Genomic DNA, 22,916 nt, shown 5'->3' on the forward strand with positions numbered 1-22,916 from the left:
CTCCCCAGCCCATCTCTGGAGGTGCTACAGAAAAGAGGAGAAAAGCCTCCAGTCCAAGAAGTCGGAAAGGCAGGGTGGGACAGGGCTCAGGGCTGGCAGCCGTTGCTGAACTTTGCTGTGTGCTGCTGCCCGAGTGGCTGCGCTGGCTCCGGGACTGGGCCTGGCCTGCAGCTTCATGTGAATGTCCTGCACACTGCGGGGATCAGTGAGTAGGCCTGTGGTGGGGCTCAAGACAAAGGAAGCATGAAGAGGCACAAAGGAGGGACGATGGGAAGCTGCTGGGTGCTGGAGTTCTTACTGCTGCAATTGGGGCTCCAAATTTCCACCAACCTGAACGTGAGGCGGGAGAAATGTGCAGAAAATATGACTGCAGCTTCTTCCAGGTCCCAAGAGCAGTACTTCCTTGGGTTGGGATACAGCAGGAGGGACTGAAGTTAGATCCTGGGTAGGACTTTCTGGTGTAAAAGTACAAGCTATGGAATAAAGGCCTGTGGGTGAGATGGGACCTCTCTTTGGAAAGATTTCCACAGAGGAGGGTCTCCCTGTTCTCCTGTCCTCCTCCCACATCTGTTGCGTCTTTCCTAGAGGGCTGATGCTGTGACTTAGGGGACCCTGAAAGCCAAAGCGGCTTTCTTGGTGGTTCACTGGTAAAGAATTGCCTGCACTGCAGGAGACTTGGGTTCAATCCCTCGGTTGGCAAGATCCTCTGGAGAAGGAAATGGCCACCCACTCCAGTATTTTTGCCCAGGAAATCCCATGAACAGAGGATCCTGGTGGGCTACAGTCCATGGGGTCACAAAAGAGCTGGACGTGACTTAATGACTAAACAACACCAATGAGGCCCAGGAGGCTAAAGCAGAGTAAGGACCCGAGTCCTCTGAGAGCAGCGGCCTCCGCAGGGCGAGCACCACCACCCCCAGGCCAGGGGAGGCCTGGGGGCACCCCTGTGACTCCACGCTCTGGTCTGCTCTCTGGTCTCAGTGGGCTACCCGCTTCGGGCTGCTCTTGACTCTGCTCACTGTCTCTCTACCCAGGATGGGTCATGGCCCCTTGAGGGAAACAGGCCTTCAGGCAGATATTGAGTACTCTACAGTTCCAGACAGACTAGAAGATGAGCAGAGGAGGGTGGGAGACAGCGCCGGAGCCCCCCAAGACTGTCCCCCCATCTCCACTCTCTGCACTGGCCGCTTACTTGCGAGAGCTTTACTGGACTTAGCCAGGAATTAAGGTTTCTCCAGGGCCTTGTGTGGGGTGTAGTGCTGGGCTCAGCAAGTTCCCCATGCCCGTCCATTCCCCACCCAAAGACTCAGACACTAGTCAGATCAGGGGACACAGACTAGTTCTGTACCAAGGCTGAATTCAGGAGGGGAGCTGAAGTGAAACAAGTAACTTTTTGTTTCTCTGAGTTGCTGCAACCTGATTTGTTTCTCTTCAGGAGCTGACTGTGTTTTCTGGTAGAGCCAGGGGTGTCCTTGGGAGAGGGGCGGTGGTAAGAGGAGGCACCAGTTGCTACTATTCACAGAGGGGCCTTGTGGTCACAGTGAGCTTGCCAAGTAGGTCCTCTTGTGCCAGTGTGCTGAGGACAAAGCAAGGCTCAAGGAATTGTTACTTGGCCAAGGCCACAGACTGTTAACTGGTAGTGCCAAAGCTTAAACTCAGATCTGACTCCATAGCATTCTTCATTCATTGGAAAAGAGTTTCACCCAAGCTCATTCCCTCCTGCAAAGCCTGGACCAGAACTCAGCTCCATTTTCCTATAACATCAGGTCTTTCCACTCTGTTGGAAAAGAATTTGACACGCTTTACCACCGTGGTCAAACCAGAAAGGCCTCACCGTGCCAACCACTCATAGGTCATCAAATCTATATGCAGACAGGAATTTTTTTTCCATGCCACCGAATGAGTCAGAAAGTCTCCCACAGCAGGTGGGGCTATCTGGCCTTGATGTTTTCACCATCCTGGACTTACCCCAAGAACTGGAGACAATCAAATCTGAGAGCAGGAAATGGCCAGGAATGCTGAGGTCTGGGTCCTGTTTTCCTGAGTTTGAAGTTCAGGTAAGACACTCTCCTCCCTGAAGACCACCCTGTTCTTGGGATGTGGGGCTTCACTGGTCTCAGGAGTCAGAGTACTGGGCTAGGGAGGAAGTGACAGCATCTCAAAGTCACCCAGGGGACTGTGTCAGAGCACAGTCCCGGGTCTCCTGCTGCTTGTGTAGGGATGTTCTGATATGCCCTGGACTGCAGGAAAGGCTTGGGGATGTAGGCAAGGTTCCCTGGGGGCTCAGACAGTAGAGAATCTTCCTGCACTGCAGGAGACCCAGGTTCAATCCCTGGGTCAGAAATATTCCCTTGGAGAAGAGAATGGCAACCCACTCCAGTATTCTTGCCTGGAGAATCCCATGGAGAGGAGCCTGGCGGGCTACAGTTCCTGAGATCGCAAAGAGTAGGATACGACTTAGTGACTAACACTTTCACCTTCATACTTTGAGAGCATGCCTTCCCTGAATCACCCTACCCCCTGCAGTGTCCTCCGCATCAGATGCTCTGAACAAATCCCAACCCCTCTTCGTGAGGATGAGAGGACACAGCCAGAGAGGAGAGGGGCTTTGTCACAGGCTCCTAGGCCTCTAGAGGAGCTTGTGATGTCAGTTATCTGGACTGCTTTTGAGTCTGGGGCTGAGGCCAGGAACTTTTATTGGCCTTGTATGTTTTATTTAGCCTGGACTGCTCTTCCATCAGAGATTTAGGAGCTATACCTCCCCTGTCAGAAGGGGAGTTCCCTTGGGGCAGAGAATAGCATGTGTCTTCCACTCATTCCCAGATTCAAGGAAGCTCTGAATCTGAAGCAGAGAGGGTGGGGGAAGTTGTTTCAGAATAGAGGACGTTACTGGGTCACATGCTGCTGCTGCTGCTGCTGCTAAGTCGCGTCAGTCGTGTCCAACTCTGTGTGACCCCACAGACGGCAGCCTACCAGGCTCCACCATCCCTGGGATTCTCCAGGCAAGAACACTGGAGTGGGTTGCCATTTCCTTCTCCAACTGGGTCACATACATAGATATAATTGTTTTTCCTACCGGTCTGTTGAATTGTTTGTCCTCAGAACATGACCAGGAGTTATTTCCAAGGTCCATTACCCTACTAGCATAATTAATTTATCCAGCTCTGTTCTTTCAAGGAGTTTAGTGTCTTCCCCCACTGTCTGTAGCTCTGCAAAGTAGCCCTGAGGGTTTCAGATGGATCCTCTTTTTGGGGATTGGTAACACTGATATTTAGAGGTGGTGGGTAATGCCACAGGGCCTGAAGCAAACAATATTCAAGGCAGGATAATTAGGACCCAGACATCCTGGTCCTTCCCTGGGGCTTCTGATCCAGACTCCCGGGGGAATGTTACTATTAAATATTTTGTCCCTGGAGTGTGCTTTTCATTGTATATGGTTTCCTGTTTCCTTTGAAAGGGAGAATTTCTCTGCAGGAAGTAGTTTAATAGTCTGAAAGTCTTACGTCCCTGATCTTGAGATCCAAGTTTCCATTTATAAGTAGCTAAGATCTATGATAAGAAGGGAGGCAAGGAAGGCGGTAACCCGAGCTGTGGAATATGACTCCTTCTCACACGGCAAGAAAGGGAAGGGAAGATGGAGGATTCAGCCTCAGACTATCCAAACTGCATGTTGCAGAAAGGTGTGGGCCCCTTCCAGTCCGCTACTCAGTCTGCATGCCTAAGGCCTTGGTGAGAAGCAGGTGACGATGGCCTGCGGACCCTGCCCTGGTCTCAGCAGTTCACAGGACACTTCGTCACCCCTGCCTCCAAACAGAACCATGTGTAGCCTTTTCCACACTCATTCTTTGGATTATCTCTCTTCTTTTGAGTTAACACATATTTATTAAAAGTCTGGCCAGGTCTTTCGTCTCTCTAGCAGGGAGTTCTTTGTGATAACCACACTCAATTGTTCCTGCTCCAGCTTCACTCCTGAACCATTGGGATCTAACCTGGAACACAGAAAATATTAGGTGTTTACAACCGAGGGCTTTTAATGCCTTCATTAGGAACTGGTAACATAGGCCATGAAGCATCTGAAAAGTCAAAGAGGGGATAGTGAGGTAACTCAGACATTAGCAACAAAGAAGCTACCCCTAGGCTGAAGGACAAAAAAGGAGGTGGTCCCAGAACCCAGGGGCTGTGGGCGGTTAGTGGAAGCTGGAACCACAGTGGGCCTGATAGCCAGAGGTGGAGCCAAGGAAGAGATTTAACCTCTGCCTGAGACCCTCCTGTGACAGAGAGGTGGGTGGAAACATCCTTCCGTCTCCTCCTTCCAGCAGTCCAATGCCTTCGATGAACCGAGTGACCCAGGCCCTTGGGAGATGCAGGCTTCAGGAGTTAGCCCCCATCCCCTGTGACTCAGAACAGGGCAGGGTCGGGGGTGTGGGGCGGGTAGGGTGCCCAGCCTGAGGACAGCACACCTGTCTTGTCTGTGCAGGGCTGGAGCAGCTTCTCTGAGCGCCTTGCTCTGTTGGCCAGTTCTTTGTCCACCAAAGACTTTTTGAGGATCTGTTTTCCTCCCTTCTCTCTTCTTTGTCCAGTGCATCTTTCCTGCCTAGGTCCCCAGGTCTCTTTATCACCTGGTGGCATTCTAAGCTTTTCCTGTTCTAAGGAGCTTATTGTTCATGGTATCAGAGTCTGCCTAAAAATTAGTCCACAATGGTGTCCCTGAAGAGCCGTCCTATGACGCTGTAGGCAGGCAGAGGCCAGGCCTCTCTGCAGTCGGGTCTCCAACCCATGAAGAGGGCTTATTCATAATGCAAAGGGCCAATGCAGAGCTCAGGCATGCTCATAGCTCCTGCTGGAATTTAGCTTGAGATGGAAATGCTCTGGGAGACTCTGGGGAGACTGGTTCCGGCTGGGGAAGCCTCTGCTGGTTTCACTGTGTGTTGGGAGCAGGACTGCTGTGTGTGTTGGAGCCTGGCTGGTGGCCTGGTGGCACTCACTCATACCGCTCAGAAGAGGCCCTCGTCCTCAATCAATCATGAATGGTCAAATAAGTCGTTTTTATTTGTTGCTGAATAAAATGTGGTTGCCACTGCATAAATCATAAAGATTGAATAAATGGATATATGGATTCATGTGTCCATTTTTACGTGTATTTATTCACGTTGAGGGGTTGGGAGAGGAGAAGGGCCCCTGGTGAGAGAGGGGTCAGGCTCAAGGCGGGGGTGCCACTCTTCCCTCAGTGGTAGGGATCAGAAACTGAGTCTAGCCTGATGGTGCTCTCTCTCACTTGGACATCCAAACTCAGCAGCAGGTCCTGTGGGCTCTGCTCCCAACACCTCTGACAGCCGGGAGCTCCTCCCCACCCCCACCGTCACCTACCCGAGGTCACCACCTCGCCTCTTGCCTTCATGCGTGTAAGTCACTTCAGTCATGTCCGACTCTTTGTGACCCCATGGACTGGAGCCCACCAGGCTCCTCTGTCAGTGGGATTCTCCAGGCAAGAACACTGCAGTGGGTTCCATGCCCTCCAAGGGATCTTTTCATCAAACCACGTCTCTCATGTATCCTACATTGGCACGTGAGTTCTTTACCACTGAGCCACCATGGAATAGGGAGTCCCTGCCTCTTGCCTGGACAGCTGAAATAGGCTCCCTGTGGTGTTCTTGCTTTCCCCGCTGCACAAAGCACACTCCACACCGCAGCGCGAGGTATCTTTTAAAAACCAAAATTGGATTATATTCTTGCTTTGCTTACAACGGCTTTCCCTGCACAAGAACAAAACCTTGAAATCTTTCATGTGACCTGCCCAGCCCAGGGGGCTGCCCCAGACCACAGCTCTGACTGCCCTGCCCTGTGTCTTGCCCTCACTAGGCTACAGGGGTGGGCAGGGCTCTCCCTCGTTCCTTCAGTGATGTCTTCAAAGGGCTGCCCACCCCACTTGCCTGCGGTGGGGCCCCACTTGGTGTTTCAGTGCCTCGATGCAATTGCTTCCCCTTTGTCTGGGGCAGTCATCTCTCTGACTAGCTCTCAGCACAGCCCCAGGGGTGATGAGGCCTTAGACCATGACTTGAGGGGGACAAGCACTTGTCCTATTGAACATGCCCCACTCTATGTGCACCCCAGAACTTGCAGCCTCTGCTGCTCTTTCCCACATGTAAGGAGAAGTGAGTTTTTCTCCCAGCCCCGGGAGACAGCCCTTCCTGTGAATGCCTGCCCCTACCCCACCAAGGTTCTGAGTCTAATCCTTTCCCACTATGGAAAAAATAGCAAGAAAAACAGATGAGAACTGATACCGTAGGCTGCAGGGTCTGCTGGGACCTGGTCCTGGAGGAGCCCCAGGAAAGCTTTAACCCCAGGGCTCCAGGCAGTTGAGAAAGGTGCGGGAAGGAGAAAAGGGGGGCACCTCTTTAGACAGAAGCTGCCTCCTCCTTGTCTCCCATCTGGGACACTGTCAGAGTTCAGGTCCTCTCTTGGTGGGTCAGCATTGCCCAGATGTGAGTCCTGGGCTAGGCACCCCCGCCTCCAGTCCTCAGGCTGGATGGCAATACCAGAGCTCACCGTGTCTACCCTTCTTTCTCCGGGTAGTACCACCTGTGGACAGGCATTTTAAAGCTTGTCAGAAAGGGATATTCCGAATCTGCTTATCATCCACAACTAAACAACCCATAGTCAGCCTGCAGGGTGGTCGTGCGGATGACCTGAGACATGAATGTGAAAGCACCTTATAAGTGGCACACGTGATGTGAACACAGAGGTGATAAACTGTGACAGGGGACGCCTGCCTCCACCCTTCCTTCTGCAGCTGCAGCCCCATTTGGCCCTGCTGAGGCTCACGCCAGGGCCCTGCCCCCTGCTTGTGACAGCTGTGACAGAGTGCCTTTCTCTTTTGTAGAATGATCTTCAGTCCTTTAGTCACAGCCCACAGACTCTGCCAGAACTTCTTTCACCATGGGACACATGGGAAAGCAATTGGAGCTCATCAGAAACAAATCCTGAGCCAGATGATTGCAGACACATTGGGCTACGTTTGCTGAACATCTAAAGATAGCAGGGTTTCCCAGGTGTGTGTGTTTTCAGGAGCTTTGGAGGGGTAGGAGCTCAGGCACAGGAATGTTGGTGGGGTGCTTACAGAGCATTTCACATATATTAACTCATCCGAAGTAGGTCCCATAGTCTCATCTTACAGAGGAAGAATTGACCAAGTAGGTTGCAGACCTGGGACTCAGATATGGATCTGTGGCTCCAAAGTATGCACCAGGCTTGCTATTCTGCTGGGGATTCAAGAGGCAGAAATAGGCTTTAGTTACAGCAAGAATGCAAGGATTCAGTTCAGTCACTCAGTCGTGTCTGACTCTTTGTGACCCTCCTGTCCATCACCAACTCCCAGAGCTTGCTCAAACTCATGTTCATTGAGTCTGTGATGCCATCCAGCTATCTCATCCTCTGTCATCCCCTTCCCTTCCCACCTTCAATCTTTCCCAGCATCAGGGTCTTTTCAAATGGGTCACTTCTTCCCATCAGGTGGCCACAAAGCATTGGAGTTTCAGCTTCAACATCAGTCCTTCCAATGAACACCCAGGACTGATCTCCTTTAGGATGGACTGGTTGGATCTCTTTGCAGTCCAAGGGACTCTCAAGAGTCTTCAACACCACAGTTCAAAAGCATCATTCTTCGATGCTCAGGTTTCTTTCTAGTCCAAGTTATTTCTCACATCCATACATGACCACAGGAAAAACCATAACTTCAGATAGGCACAAGCAATCTGGGCAGCTTTCAAGACTCCTCAGAGCTCTGGGGACACAAGATTACAGAGTAGGGGAGGGGAACCACGCTGTGGTGTTGGAGTGTTCTAAGGGCCTCAGTTTCCCCACTGGGATGATGAGATTAGAAACGAGGTTCCCAGGGTCCCTTCTAGTGCTCATTTTTTAGGCGGGGTGGGAGTGGGTCCAGCTTCTCACATCCCCCAAATCATCCCCCTTTCCACTCCAGTAAAGTAAATATTGCTGTGGAGGACAAAGCTGCAGATTCTCCAGGCAGAGGACAGAAGAAAATGGAGCTAGGAGGAGGCCTCCGCCTTCACACCCGTGGGCCTCAGTAGCTGTTTACATGCTCAGGAGGCCACTCCATCCATCTCAGAAAGTGCATCGGAAAATAACAACTGGGCAAGCTGCTGGCCCAGAGCCAGGCAGGCCCCAGCCTTTGGCACTCATCCCAAGGCCAGTGCATGGGCCAAGGACATGCTGGCTGCTGGCTGAATTGGTTTAAAGGGAAGCGGGGAGCCCCTCTAGACTGCATCTCTTCCACCGTGGGGACAGTGGCAGAGAGAGAGGCATGGCCCACGGGCAGCCGCGTCCATTCTCAGGGCCCTCCTAATGGTTTCATATCTGTGTATGTTATGGCCTGAAGAGGGTTGGGGGCTCTGTCCCTTAATATGGTCCTGTTCATTTTCCTCAAAGGACATATCACAACCTGTAGCTGTATTCTTTCTTTCTTACTTTTATGTTTTCTGTTTCTTCACTCAAAATGTGAGCTGTGTAGAGGAAGGGGTTCTTTATCTTGGTCCCAGCACAGGGACCAACACCTGGCATTCAGAAAGCACTCAGAAAACGGATGACCTTGCCCAGGCATGCAGGCCTAAACTGAGGTCCCCTGCATGCAGTCCTCAGGAACCGTCAGTTCTCTTTTTTGAGAATAATTCCCAATTAGTTTGGGGGAGGAGAGCTGGTTCTTGAGATGAACCCTTCAGGAGATAAGCATTGTACAATGACTGTAAAAGGAGGGGAGGTTAGGATGGAGGTGGGGAGATGGGACGGAGCCATGGGAGGCGGGTGTGGGAGAGCTTTTTATGATAGTGAGTCAGCTGGCCCAAGGGGAGGGGTGGTTTGTTAATCATTTTGTTGTGTGGTAAGCTAGGAAGCACAGGATAGCCTGCACCCTCCGTGTGGCCTCAGGAAGAACACTTGATTACCTTGAACATCAGTCTTCTCAGCTGTCAAATGGGCCCTCATTCTGGTGGTGCTTTTCTACCACGTGGGGACTGTCATGAAGCCATGATAAGGTCACCAGTGGGGGTGTTCCAAGTGCGTATGAACAATTTTTACTTTGGTAATTTTAGTAAAACTCCTAAAGGAGTTCATCTGTTATTTCCTTCTAGATTTTTCCCACCCTCAGCAGGCGACATGAGCCAGTGCATTGCAAGTTCTGGCCTAAATTTTAGATCCCAAAGACTTTGCCCTCTAGCCAAAGACATGCACCTCCCCACTTACTGGGCCCTGGCTGAGCAAGGAGCTTCTCTTAGAGACCCCCGGGGCTGGGTGAACCGAGAAGGGGGCCTCACACTCTGCCCTCCTCTCCCTCAGGTACAAGACAGTGGTGACTCCTCGAAGGGCTGTGGTGGCCATCACTGGCTGCTGGATTCTCTCCTTCGTGGTGGGCCTGACGCCCATGTTCGGCTGGAACAACCTGAGCGCGGTGGAGCGGGACTGGCTGGCCAATGGCAGCGTGGGCGAGCCTGTGATTGAATGCCAGTTCGAGAAGGTCATCAGCATGGAGTACATGGTCTACTTCAACTTCTTCGTGTGGGTGCTGCCCCCGCTGCTGCTCATGGTCCTCATCTACATGGAGGTCTTCTATCTGATCCGCAAGCAGCTCAACAAGAAGGTGTCGGCCTCCTCCGGAGACCCGCAGAAGTACTATGGGAAGGAGCTGAAGATCGCCAAGTCGCTGGCCCTCATCCTCTTCCTCTTCGCCCTCAGCTGGCTGCCCTTGCACATCCTCAACTGCATCACCCTCTTCTGCCCTTCCTGCCACATGCCCAGGATCCTCATATACATCGCCATCTTCCTCTCACACGGCAACTCGGCCATGAACCCCATCGTCTACGCCTTCCGCATCCAGAAGTTTCGAGTGACCTTCCTTAAGATCTGGAATGACCACTTCCGCTGCCAGCCTGCGCCCCCCGTTGATGAGGATGCCCCAGCAGAGAGACCCGATGACTAGACTCCGCCCGCCACCCCCCCTTGCCCGCATCTGGGGTGTCTCAGCCCAGGGCTCCCCTCCCTGCTATCCCACTCGTCTCCCTGGTCTCTCCCTGCTGTGGGCTGTGGCTGTGACCCGCCCCTCACGGTCCTGGGGGAGGTTTGGGAGGTCAGTCTATGGGGAGAGAACCAGGTAACCTGAGGGAAAGAGGAAAGTGGCTTGGGCCTCCCCATCTGCCTGATCAACCCAAGGCAGCCCAGTGCCATGGCCTGAGTGGGCCTGAGACCCTGAGACTGCCGTGGGACCACGTAGGCCAGAAGAGCAAGCTCAGCTCCCACAGCAGGCAGGACAGTGGCTTGTCTGACAGGTGCTGGGATTGCAGCCCTGGGACCCAGCTTAAGGAGAGAAGCTCCCTGCCAAGACAGAGAGAAGGAGAGAAAGTGGATGTCCTGGCCTTGTTTTCTCTCCTGTTCTGCAGAAGAAGGTGGCCAGAGCCACTGACAGGCAGGAATCAAGGAGCCTTTAGTCCCCACCTCCCACAACCCTGTGTTTCTGACCATGATGCTTGCCAGGGTGCCTGCTCTCCTCGCCCCCGGGATTCCAAGGTTATACTTGTGAGAGGCAGAAAGAACGGGTCCAGAAATCATTTCCAGTGTTTGCTTCATTCTCCACTAGCCCTTGGTCCCTGAGTGGGAGCTCCAAGCTCCCTGGAACTAGTGTGGAATGGCAGGTGTGGGCCTCGGACAGCCACGAGGCAGAAGCATTGAGCCCTGACTCTTGCCCTGAGCATCCCAAGTAAGAGAATGAAGCGTTGTGGCTTGTCATCTGGGCCACCAGCTCTACCAGCTCCTCCAGTCCTCTGTGCTGGGCACCCTCCTAGGTGACACCCCTCTTTGCTGCTTCTGGGGAACTCCAGACCTGTCAACTCTTGGGAACATGCTGCCTGCCTGGGGAGGAGACGAACAAGGGAAAGTGGGCTGCCATGGGCACCGTGGGATGAGTGTGACAGGCTGCTCAGGCCGGAGGAGATGCCCCTCTGGCGTGTGTGGACAGGAAGGTCTTACCGGATTTTAAGTACCCTAAGCACCCCAGGCACTTAGTACTATATTCACGGGCTTTGAGGCTCTGTTGCAGAGTCTAGGCCTTTAGACTAGACCCTTGGGCAAGGGCCTACTCCTGGCCCAAACCAAAGCTCCTCATACAGAGGAGTGAGGGGCCAGGTTCTAAGTGTGAACAGCAACTCCAGGGCTGATTCCAGGCCCTTCCCTCTCTCAGGTGGAATGTCCCCTGGCTCCCAGGGAGGTCACTTGACTAATAAAAGACCGTCAACCCTCATGGAGAATGCACTCCACCACTGAGGGCAACAGGCAACCTCAACAGATAGAAATCAGTGGTGGTGTCTGGGGAGAAATGAAGGGAATCGGGAGGGCATGGAGGCGTTTGGAGCAAGGAGGGTTCCAGAGAAGGGTGTGTCTGTTCCTGTAGTTATCCTCTAAGGTCAGCAAACTGAATGTGAAACAATATCCTAAAAGATCTCATATCTGGAAAACCCCCATGAGATCACGGGTCCCCTCCCACTGGACCTTCCTCACAGTGTCAGAGGTGGAGACTCCATCATGGGGACCATTCAGCCCACCCTCCTGGGGACACAGCGCCCGTCACGCTGACTCTCACTGTCACAGAGGCGCTGCAGCATAACACCAAACACCTTTATTCAAGTGCTTCCCGCCCAGCATACGACTCTTTGCAGGAGAGCTCCGATCTTTGCAACTTCCAGGGCTCCTGGTGTCTAGAAGCCTGTCCAGAGGCCTGCTAGGCCCACTCCCAGCGGAGGGACAGAGGCGAGGCAGGTACCAAGGAGCAAAGCCATCAACTGTCGCTGTGGGGTGAACACCTCGGGCCTCTGAGGCGCTTGATTCTGGGCCTGGCAGCCCTGACCCCTCAGGCCTGTGGCACCTGGCAAAGAACGTTTCACGAGCCCCGCTGGTAGGCAGAGGTGGGAGACGTGCGCCTGCTGAAGAGATGATAAGGGGGAGAAGGCCTCCCTTCCCGGCCCCCCTCCCCTCAGGCCCTAGACCCGCAGCCCGGGCTCCAGCTCTGCCTCCCGCAGCTCTAGGATATACCCTCACCCGTCCAGAACCTCAGATCCACCTGGGAAGGGCAGTCAGGGCATGGTTGTTTCTGCTACTTTTCTGGCTGAGGAAATTATCCCACGGGGATGCCCCAGCCTAAGGTCATTCAGAGTCGGGACTAGACTCTGTCCTGTGCCCGTCCCCTGGATGCCCAAGCCTTCCAGGCCTTGCCAGCATCACCCTACTGTGCTGGGTCTCCGGAGCACCACCAGGACTGTGCAGGTATCTTGCCTGTGACTGCAGATTTATACTCAGCTGACTGCCACCCTCCCTTCTTAAGCCCACCCCTGCTCCAGGCCTCCACCCCCAGAGGCAGGAGAGGGGGTGCATGCAGTTACCTTTCTCCTCTTCACAGCTTCCACCAGAGGCTCCTCAGTGTGTGGCTGAGGCTGGGAGAGACCTGAAGGTTAGAGCTCAGGGAGGGGGTGGGTGTCTGCTGGGGACCCAAGTGCAGGGTGGGAGGTAGTGAGTCTCAAGCCCTCACCCAGTGAGCCGTGTGTCTGAGAGGCAGACTCCAGCCCTCCTTTTCCCACATTTGGAAAGTCCTCCTGAGAGCCTGACTTCTATCTTTACTATCCTCATCTTGCCTTGATTTTCAGCGCTCAGCCTCATCTAGTCCAGCAGGAGAAAAGATGGCTTCTCCTGGTCTCCCATGCATCAGAAGATTCCTAAAAAGCAGCCTCTCTCAGGCCTCACCTTTCACCTCCAGCCGGCAGTCCACAGACGCCTCCCCCAGCACATTGATGGCCTTGCAGGTGTAAACTCCGGAATCGAAGGGGCTGGGTTTCCGGATCTCTAGGGTGCAGACACCCTGCTCAGAGAGAGCTCGGTATTTGGGATCACCCTGGATGTCCATCTTGTTTTTCATCCAGATGATCTTGGGCTGGGGGGGCAAGGTCAGAGAGAGCTGGGAAGGGTGTGGGCCAGGATGAAGCCCCCGAAGGCCACCCTCAGGCTTAGGCAGAGTTGTCTGGAAAGATTCTTCACCTCACCTTGGGTGAAGCTCGGACACTGCAGGAGAGCTGTGTGCTGTAGCCGGGGGTGGAGGTGTGGTCAGCCAGGGGCTGAGTGAACGAGGGGGCTTCTGAGAAGTCTCGCTCAACAAAGCTTTTAGGTTTGGCAACAATATCTGGTTTCAGAGGAGAAAGAGGGGATGAGTTTGAGGTTACAGGACGAGACCTCTTAAGACTGACCTCATCTGTTTTCCTGAAATAATCACTATAGCTTACACCTAGGTATCCCATTTAATCTACACAGCATTCCTTTGGAAGGGTACGTTTATCACCCCAGCTAACAGATGGAAAACTAAGACCCTTCATGGATGAGGGACTTGCCAATCTCACACAGTGAGTTTGTGGCTTAAGAGGTGGAAGGCCACGTGCTGGTCGTGGCTCTTTGAGCAGAGAGCCAGTGGTCTGGAGGAAGGCTGAGGGCAGGCGACAGCCCACTTCACCCCTGCCTCCACCTCTGGAGCCCCATGGCAGGACCCCAGGCTCCTGAGATCTTTGGGAAGCCAGGCACAGCCAACATGCAGGAGCAAAGACAGAGTATCTCAGAGAGGCAGAGGAAAGCCAAAACCATGGCTGGGCGAGTCACAGGGAGGCAGGGAGGGGGGTGGCTGACTGAGGGTGGGGACTAAAACCCAGCAAGTCCACATGTTATTTCTCTTTGTCTTTGGAGACTTTACTGGCTTTCTATTTTTAAACAAAACCTTTTTCCTAATTCTGTGCAACTTAGGCTGGTGTTTAAAAGAGTGTGCTTTCTGTGGCCCACGCGGACTGTGTGGGGCCCTTAGGCCCAACGTCCAGGTGACACACAAGGTGACAGGGAGAAAGGACCGGGAATTTCACATTTGACGCAAGAGGACAATGTGTCTATGTAGAAACAGTAAATAACCATATCTCTGTTGTCCATCTACGTGGTGCTATATTAGGGTTGGGAGTTTGCTTTTAGCAAACTCGCCAGTCTACCTAACCACACACACTGTCCTTCAGAGTGGTTCTCTTGGGACGCTGTACATGAGACCCAGTGACTGCTATGATGTTGGCAACCACATGGCATCTTTAGCATAAGTGCAGTCTCCCAAGGGGTGCTGCTCATTTGCGTGGTTTACTCTGATGTGTTTGTTACGATCAGTCAACCACATCCATCTTTTACAGTCACTCTGTGAATGTGTGTGTCTGCATAGCGGTGGCCTGGGTGTGGAGAAGCAGCCAAAGTTCTGGCAAGTGGACTCCCGTGAGATGCACCCAGGGAGGGGTGCCGACACTCCAAGGGATGGAAGAGACGGGCATGGCGATGCCTGGCTTGCTTTCTGGTCTTGGACCCAGACCTACCTGTCTTTACGATGTGGGCGAGCTCCTTGGTGACAGCTGCTGAGGCGCTGAGTCCACACAGGTTTTCTGAGAAAACTCGGAAGGAGTAGGAGTTGCCCACGATGAGGTCGGAGACAGTGCAGCTGGTGGGGTGGCAGCGCTCGAGCACTGTGAACCATTGCTGCAAGAGCCCGGCCCAGCTGTCCTCACTCCCCATGCCCTCGCCCTCCCTGCGCCCCCTGGGGCCTTCTCCTCTGAGGGGCTTGGAGTGCGGAGAAGCAACTCCTGGGAGAAGGCGACCTCTCTGGGGACCTCAGAGAATTCTAGAACCTTACTGGTCCAAGTGTGGCCAGATGACCTGCAAAGAATCACCTGGGACCTTCAGAGACGTGTAGGATCTCAGTCCCCACCTCAGACCCACTGAATTAAGACCTGCATTTTAGCAAAATTCCTAGGTAATTCACATGTACATTACATTTTCAGAAGCACTGCTTTAGAGCTTGAAGGGCCCCAGAGAACAGTCCTTGCAGTCTTCAGAAGGAAACTGAAGTCCAGAGTTTAAAGAGATTTGCCAAAACCCACACAGCGAGTCAGGATGGCAGTGGGCAGACCAGAAGGCCTCAGTTCCTGTACTCTCTGTGGACAGGCCTTCCCCACCACCTCGGCCACTTCCTCTCCCCCAGACCCACCTCTAGTCAGACCCTCCTCCCTAACACCCTGCTCGAACAGGCCTCACCCCTGTCTTTTTGTCTGCCTTCTGCACCGTGTAGCCCAGGAGCTCTGTGTTGCCTGTGTCCTGGGGCGGTGTCCACTCGAGGGTAGCGTTGCAGTTCCAGACATCCAGCAATCTGATACTCCTGGGGGGTCCAGGTTTCTCTGCAGGACCACAGAGTAAGGAGGAGGGCTGGGCTCGCAGCAACCCCTCCCTCAACACGATCGGGCTGCTACCGCTCTCTCTTGGCCTGACCCCCCTGGCCATCAGTCCTGGGGCAGGGGAACCTCAGCCCTTGCCTCCCCCGGTCCCATACCAATCACCAGGATGTTGATGGCTGCCTTGGCCTCCAGGCCTTTCAGCTGCACAGTGAGCTCATAGCAGCCTGAGTCAGAGCGCTGGGCGGAGCGGATGAAGAGGATGGAGTCCTGGTCCCCAGTGCGCACGCTCACCCGCTGGCTGTCCAGGGCATGACCGTTGTGGGTCCACAAAGCCTGAGGCTTGGGATTCCCCTGGGAGGGAGAAACTCTGAATGGGAGCAGAAGGTGGCAGGCCCCCACCACCGCTCCAGGGTTCTCTGGAGCTGTGCTCAAGGGAGCTGGCCGCACCAGCCTTGCCTAGGAAGGGCAGCAGCGGCTAGAGCCACAGGTGCTTCCTAGACCCTCATCATCCGGTTGTCCAGCCGGCCCCGGGGCCACCTGTCCTATTCGCCAGCTGGAGAATCGACTGAGTCACGCGCATCTTGATGGGTGGGTCTCAGCAGACCTCCAAGGGAACCCTGACATTTTCTGGGCTCCTCCGATACACCTCAGGCGGGGCCCTGTATTTCCACCCATGCTCTTACCCTGGGAGGGAGGCATACCCACCTGGAAGGGGATTTGCAGGTTAATCGACTCTCCCACCTGGCGAATGTAGGTCTGACGAAGGTGGCGGGGAACACGGATCTTGGGGGCCTCTGCATTAGAACCAGAGTCTAGGCTTAGCACAGCAGGGGGGCTGCTGAGAGGCTTCTGCGGCAGGGGACGGGACAAACAGTGAGGCTGCGCCCCGCAGGAGGGCTCCTGGGATGCTCTGAGACTGCCTCCTTGTGGGCAGGGCAAAGCTCACTCCCCAGATTCAGGGGCCAGAATCCCCTGAGGCCCTTGGGGAGTTGAGAGACAGGAGGTTCCAGGAGGGCAGGACCTCCACGGTGTGAACTGGTAGGCATCCTAGGCACTCCCTTGGTGCTCCAACCCTGCCAGGCTGGGATTTGCCCTGCAGCCCTGGCATTCCTGGACTCCAGATGGGCCCTGCTGGCTCCCGGGCTCCCCCTGGTGGGCAGTGCGTGTGCACCTGTCGCCTGCATTCCCAAGAAGGATGGCCAACTGTCTCCTTCCTAATGCCTCTGCCCTTCTGCCTCGCACCAGCCCAGGCCTTCAGAGACGCCCCGTGAGACCCATTTGCACACTGTTCTGTCCCCAGTCCAGGTGAGAGAACTGGGGTCTTTCCCTTGCTAAAGGGAGCCAGAGCAGGCATACCCGCTTCCTTCTCTTTTCCCTCCCACTACCTTTCAGTCTGCGGTTGGGAGGTCCTTCCTGACACCTTACTTCCGACCCGTGCTCCAGTGGAGAACCACATTCCTGACCATCACCTCATCAGGTGCAACCACTGAAGCTGTTGGGCATTCCACGGGGAGCTGCAACACCCTCGCAACTCTCTGCCTAGGCGGGGTGGGGGTGGGGGTGGCTGAGGCCCCTCAGTGACAAACAGGTGGCAGCAGGTGGTTAGTGGCGTGCAGGGCGGAGAGGCAGGGGACAGTGAGAAGGAACACGGTGTCTCTGAGGACTAGCTGCGCAGGCACTTGGCCCTGGGAGCACCCGGGGTGGAATGTTCCAGAGGCAGCTGCAGGGGGCCAGGAATGCTTGGCAGCTCCAGGTGGCTGAAGAGGGACAGCTGAGCAGCTGAGGACTCTAGACAGGGTCCCCACCCTGCCCTGCCCCTAAGAAGGGCCTGGCTGCTCCCTGTTTATTCACAACCTCCTCCTGCCCGCTTCTCTCCAGGAAATCCCCTTCTTTCCTGCCAAAGGAATTTTAATGGAGTAGTGGGTGCCGAGTCTAGCCGACTCCTCCAACGTTAGGCCTTGAAGTCGAAGGTCCTGGCCCCAACAAGCTCTCAGAGTCCAAACTCCTTGTGCCATCAGGGAGGGTCCAGGATGCCTGCCAACGCCCCCTTCCCAACCAGGAGGTCTCCCTGCCACTTCCAGGCTAGAATCACACTGAGCTGCCAGGTGGGACCATGTCTCACCCAGACTCAAAGGGTGGACATGTCCTCTGGTTTTGAAATTCACCAGAAAAGATTGCTTGCCACCTGGTGGGACAGGAATGGTCCTCTGTGGGAGTCTGTTCTGGAACTGCCACTAATAGTTTGGGTGACCTCAAGGGAGTCCTGGGGTGTCTTGGCTTGGATGGACCAGCCATGACAATCTATAATTCTATATTGCCTAGCCCTGTGGTTCCCACATCTCTCAGGCCTTAAAGCTGAAAAGTATTTCCTTGAATCCAAACTTGACTCCCTTCTGTGGCCATGAAGCCCCCTCTTTCTGGTGGCCTTGTCCAGAGTGCGGGGTGCCCCTCTGCCTCTGGGAGAGAGGAGGGCAGGACAAGCAGGAAGGTGGAGCAGGCCTCGGGCCACCTGCTGGCCCATGTCTCTTGTCACTCTGGGGCTCTGGGCTGTCCCCAGAGACCTTGGATCAGACCAAATGACTCACTGCCATTAACAGACTGAAACCCGACCAGCCTTGGGAGGGGAGCAAGGGTAGGCTTGAGGCTAATGCACCCTACAAATAGAAATCTTAGCAAGGAGACAGCAGCTGGCCTCCCAGGTTTCCAGTTCAGCACTGGCCTCTGGGGATGGAGAAACTTTCACAGGTCTTTTGCAGGGTGTTCGTCTTCTTTCCACTAGGGACTTGGTACAGTAAGAGGCAAACAAAGATTTTTCTCTATTCCAAAACCTTTGGGAGAATCTGGAACCCAGGTCATATGAAATGAGCAGAAAATGAGCTTCTATGGCTGCTGAAGGGATTACGATTAGATAGGAAGAATGAAATGACTCTTAAGTGTTGGGACTCTGAGCAGGTGACCGGGGCAGCGTGAGCTTTCGTTTCTGGGGGTCGGGAAGCCCTTCCTCCAATGCTTGCAAGCCGGACCACCCAGAAAATTGACCTCTTTGACCTCCAGAGACTCCTTGCTGCTGAGGAACCTGGAACTTTCTTAAGGCAAGATGGCGCCAGCAGGTGGCTTGTGCACGTGAGTGTGGGGAAGCGACTCTATCCATTGGCCTCCTTTTCTCCATCCATTAGCTAAGGCGCCTGGGAAGGACTGGGGAGCAGGGATGGGCTTTACCGATGGTCTCCTGGATGTGGATGAGCCGCTCCAGCACCGCCGGTGGGCCAGCCCCTGCAGAGCTCACTGCAGCCACGCGCACGAAGAACTTGTCACCTACAGCCAGGTTCCGCAAGGTCTGCTGGGTCACCATCATGGGCCGGGCATTCACAGGCACCCAGTCCAAGGCTGAGAGGAATGAAGACAGTACAAGGTCCTGCCTGGCCCCATGGCCGCCGGCACCCTTTCTCAGTGGGGCTTCCCTGCTCACTGACGGTCTGGGGAAGCTGGCCTCCCTTTCCGGGCCTTATTTTCCTTCTGCTGTCCCTCCTTGACTTCTCATGTATCAAATGGCATCAAAGACACCTTGTGTCAGAACCTTTGAGTGGTGGCCAGAAACGGGTTTCCTGAAGCCCAGAGAGGCTTGGACACGTTCACCAAGTCACACAGCAAGGCGGAGGCAAAGGCAGGAGCCAGACTGAACTTGCCTGCCGCGGAGGTGGACAAGACGGCAGCGGACAAGATGGCGGCATCAGGAGTTTGGCCACAGCCCCGCTCCTTCTCCTCACTGTCTCTTGTTCTAACTTAGCCCTCTCCCTCAGCTTCTTTACAAGCAGGGTCCTCTGAGACTCAGGACCTCCTTAATTCTTACAGAGGAGAACCGCAGTGTCACCGACCATTTTACCCTTGTTACTCAGAGGCTTCCTGAAGCTGGAGGACAAGGCACCTGCTGAGGCCCCTTGGATGCCCTCCTGCTTTCAGAGATGTGTAGGTGAGCAAGACGCTGTCCATGAGGCTTAAGCAGACTGCCTCCACTCCCGCTCTGCGTCTCCCTCTGTTCTGACTCAACTGCAGAGTCTGGGGGCTTGTCCCTACTGCCCCCCAGGCCCACCTCCCCTCCGTATATGAGGGCTTAACCCGGAGCTCACCTCCCTCTCGACGGAGTTCCAGCACATAGCCCTGAAGCCCCAGCCTCCCCAGCCTCTCTGGAGGCTCCCAGCTCACAGTCACCGAGCTGTCACTCACATCCTCCACGGCCAGCAGCAGCGGGGCACTGGGGACATCTGAGGGAGAAGCAGGGGGCGGTGAAGGGGTTTGCAGCCGAGACCTCGCCCCCCACCGCTCCCTGCCATGACTGCCTCCCCCCTCCGCCCACCCCAGCTCTCATCACCTTCACGTGGAAGTGCAGGGTCAGTGGCTGCAGGGCCTGCGGGGGCTGCAGAGGCTGCGGGGTCAGGAGGCTGAGGGGCAGACTCCTGTGGGTCAGAAGCCTGCTGTCCCCCGGGAGCCTGCTCCCCCCCAGGAGCCTGCGGAGCTGCCGTGTCTCCAAAGGGCTCTGTAAGGGGCACATGTGCAGACTCAGAGGTGGTCTCCTCCAGACCACAGGCAGGGGCCTCCGAGGTGGCTTTTTCTGTCATTGCAGTGCCCGCTGGAGGGTCAAGCTGGAGTGTGCAGGGATTAGCACTGGAGGAGCTGTGCTTCCAGGGTGCCTGGGACTACCTAGGTTCAGTCTTATATAGTCAGGGGGCTGCCCCACCCCCAAGCAAATGTTCCCAGCTGTGGGGTCAGGTCAGGCAGGGGGACTGAAGGGAGAGGGAGGCGCATAGGCCAGGAATAGCTCTGGGGGAGGAACTGCAAGGGTCCCTTGAGGAGCACACAACCTCGTCCATCATCCCGATTGAATCTTAGAGACAGGGTTCTTGTGCCCAGATGGGAGGAGGGCACAGATCAGTGAGATGGGACATTGCCAGGAGGCTGTGCCAGGGGTCAGGGCATTGGGAACCAGAGCTTCCATCTGGATAATGAACCCAGATCAGTCTCTGTGTGTTTGGCCTCTGTGGGGCCACTTGTGCTCAGGGCTTCTCGGCTTGGGTGCACACAGCCTGCAACAGCCTTCTCTTAGAGCACTCCCAACTGTGTTCCTGGGCTCCTACACTCCCCTAGCCCTCACATTCCCTGGGAATTTTCACTTGGGCTGTATGAGGCTGAGGGCCTAGAGAGGGAGGGAGCTGAGATGCCCAAAGTGGGCTGGATTGCAGGAAGTCTTCTAACAATGGGACCCCAGGAAGGGAGTCCAAGGCCCCAGGTTATCCAGCCTCTCAAATTCCTGCTCTGGACCTCAGTTTCCTTGTCTGTTACAGAGGACACTATGACAGTCCCCTAGCCCTTGGGGTGAAATCAAGTCGTAAGACAGATCTGGAAGTGATCTTGGAGGAGGACAGCACTCAGAGACTTCTAGAGTCCTCGAAGCAGAACATGGCATGGACATGTGCCACGGGGGAAATGAGGCAGGTATGGCCAGATTTCTAGTCACTGAGTCATTCATCCAATAAAACATTAAGATTTGTTGCTGGCGGGAGTGTAGATGGGAGCAATCTCTTTGAAAAAAGTGAGATGGTATCTAGTCAAACTGAAAGTGTGTGACCGAGCAGTTACAGTCCTAGAAACATGCATGTAAACATTCACAGCAGCATTGTGTATAACATTAAAGTTGGAGAGCACAGCTCTGCCTCAACAGAGGAATGCATAAATAAGTGGCGTATATGTGCACCTATAAACCAAAAGTGGAATAAAATGAGCAAACTTCAGCTACTCGGTTGATCTAACAGACATAACAGGGAGCGAAAGAAGCTGGGCACAGAGAGTGATGCGACCCCATTCATACTCAATTCAAACACGGGCAGCACCAGCTCTCTTCTTCACGGGGCATCTTTAGGTGATAAGACCACAAAAGAAGGCAAGGAAGATTAGGATAGGGCTTGCCGCTGGGTGGAGGGACAGAGATATGGAGTTTCAGAGGCACAAATGAGGTCTTGTTTCCTGTCCTGAGTAGTAGTTATACAGCCTTTCACTATATAGTAATTCTTTAAATTAAAAAAAAAAGAAAATACATTTTGTGCACTCTTCAGCATGTATGATATATCCTACCATTTTAAAATCAATGCCTGTGTAATTTATTTCAAGCCATCAGTCGCGTTCACACTCTGCCCCTTCCCCAGCGCTGAGGGCACAGGAGTGTGGTGGCCACGTCCCATGGTGGCTGTCCTTGTTGGGAAAGGCAGTGGAGGGCCTCAGGAGCCTCTTCATCCTGCCCTGCTTGGGTGCCCGAGCCCTCTGCTGGGTGAGTCAGAGTCCTGCCGGGCGGGATTTAGGTCCCGAGACCCGATCCCCATCCCTGGGCTCTGACTCTGCAGCTATAAGTGAATGTGACTAACTCTGTGGGACCCTGAGTCAGCCCTGCAGAGCCTGTCCCAGGATGGGGGAAGGGTGGCCGGGGGAGATGGGGAGGGGGGTAGCTGCACTGGAGGATTCACAGCTCCTGGCATTTCAAAGACCCCAGTGTGGTGGGAGGGCTGTAGGCACAGATTGGGAATGCTGGGCCCACTGGCCTGCAGTGAAATGCCAGGCAACCTTGAAGCTCTGGCCAAGTTCTCACTCTTTGCCTTTAGCTTGGCAGTGACCTTGGGATTAGTTGCTTCTGCCCTGCTCCAGCTAGTTCAGATTTCAGGGAGGCCGATAGGTATTTCCTTTCCCCACACCTCAAAGTAGTGTCACAAACCACTGGGCCAAGTCACAGATAATTCAAACAGCCAGGAATCCATGAATAAATTCTCTTTGATTTTGGAGCATGCAGATGAACTCAGGATACAAAGCTTGTCCAAGGCTCTTGGAGTGTGCAGAAACTGTTAAGAGCATCTCTACTTTATGAAGACTGGAAGCCTGGCTGATCTGAGCTCATCCTATCTGACCCACACTGTCTCATCTGGCCCCCACCTCGTGTCCCAGGCTGGGCCAAGGAGCCTTGATTTCTGCATGGGCTGAGGGCTAAGTGTGTCCTGAGAGGAGAGAGACAGAGGGCTAGGCTACAGCCCTATGACATCTGACCAATTTCAGTCCAGCAATGAAAAGGGCTCTTCTAAGGTGATGAGCAACTGCTCACTGAGAGTGTGAGGGGAGCTTAGAAGGCCAGCTCTCAAGATCTGCAGAGACTAGACCAGTGATTGTGGGACAGTGTGTGAGGTAACATTGGTGTCTCCTACCTCTGAGTCCAGGGTCAGGGCTCTCTCTAACCCGGCCCTATATTGGCTCCTACCCCTCCCCAGGGTGAGAAGAGATGAAGGGCTGGGATTAAAGGGTTTCCTTCCTAGTGCCTGCTAGCCCCTGGAAACAGAAAAGGCTTCTTTCAACAAAGAACCATATAGAGAAGTCTGGATGACAATGAATTTAAGATCTAGAAGGCCTCCAGCACTCTTGGGTTAAGCCCACAACCGATGAATCTGGTGATGCTTGCCCCTTTGGGGGATGCCCTGGAGGCAGCAGAGGACAGGGTGGTCTCACTTTCTGCACCTCAGGGCTCCCAAGTCTGAGAGAAAGGATTCCAGAAGAGAGGTGGGAGGTGAGCCCAGTGGGGCCACAGATACTGAAGCAAGT

General features: G+C 54.4%; 2 protein-coding genes across 8 annotated transcripts in view; one reads left to right on the forward strand and one right to left on the reverse strand.

The window, feature by feature from the left end:
• Positions 1-11,344, forward strand: part of ADORA1 (adenosine A1 receptor) — a 41,492-nt gene extending 30,148 nt beyond the window's left edge. For all 3 annotated transcript variants that reach the window (XM_061381877.1, XM_061381878.1, XM_061381876.1), the window contains one exon: positions 9,349-11,344. In XM_061381877.1, the coding sequence (XP_061237861.1) occupies positions 9,349-9,988 (640 nt within the window). In that variant the 3' untranslated portion in view covers positions 9,989-11,344. The remainder of the gene's footprint in view (positions 1-9,348) is intronic.
• Positions 11,345-11,655: 311 nt separating this feature from the next.
• MYBPH (myosin binding protein H) lies at positions 11,656-22,828 on the reverse strand. 5 transcript variants are annotated; one of them, XM_061381870.1, is made up of 11 exons: positions 19,657-22,828; positions 19,415-19,549; positions 18,507-18,674; positions 15,993-16,081; positions 15,443-15,638; positions 15,151-15,290; positions 14,436-14,595; positions 13,092-13,228; positions 12,796-12,982; positions 12,438-12,488; positions 11,656-11,923 (listed from the first exon to the last, which is right to left on the reverse strand). In XM_061381870.1, the coding sequence occupies exons 1-10, from the start codon at positions 19,901-19,903 to the stop codon at positions 12,472-12,474; spliced, it is 1,476 nt and encodes a 491-aa protein (XP_061237854.1). In that variant the 5' UTR covers positions 19,904-22,828; the 3' UTR covers positions 11,656-11,923; positions 12,438-12,471. The 5 variants fall into 5 exon arrangements, with proteins under 5 accessions (XP_061237854.1, XP_061237856.1, XP_061237855.1 ...); XM_061381872.1 differs by having other exon boundaries at positions 11,656-11,978; XM_061381871.1 differs by having other exon boundaries at positions 11,656-11,981.
• Between the last annotated feature and the right edge of the window lie 88 nt (positions 22,829-22,916).

This window comes from Bos javanicus, chromosome 16 (genome assembly GCF_032452875.1).
Source record: "Bos javanicus breed banteng chromosome 16, ARS-OSU_banteng_1.0, whole genome shotgun sequence".
In the NCBI taxonomy this organism is placed as follows: domain Eukaryota; kingdom Metazoa; phylum Chordata; class Mammalia; order Artiodactyla; family Bovidae; genus Bos; species Bos javanicus.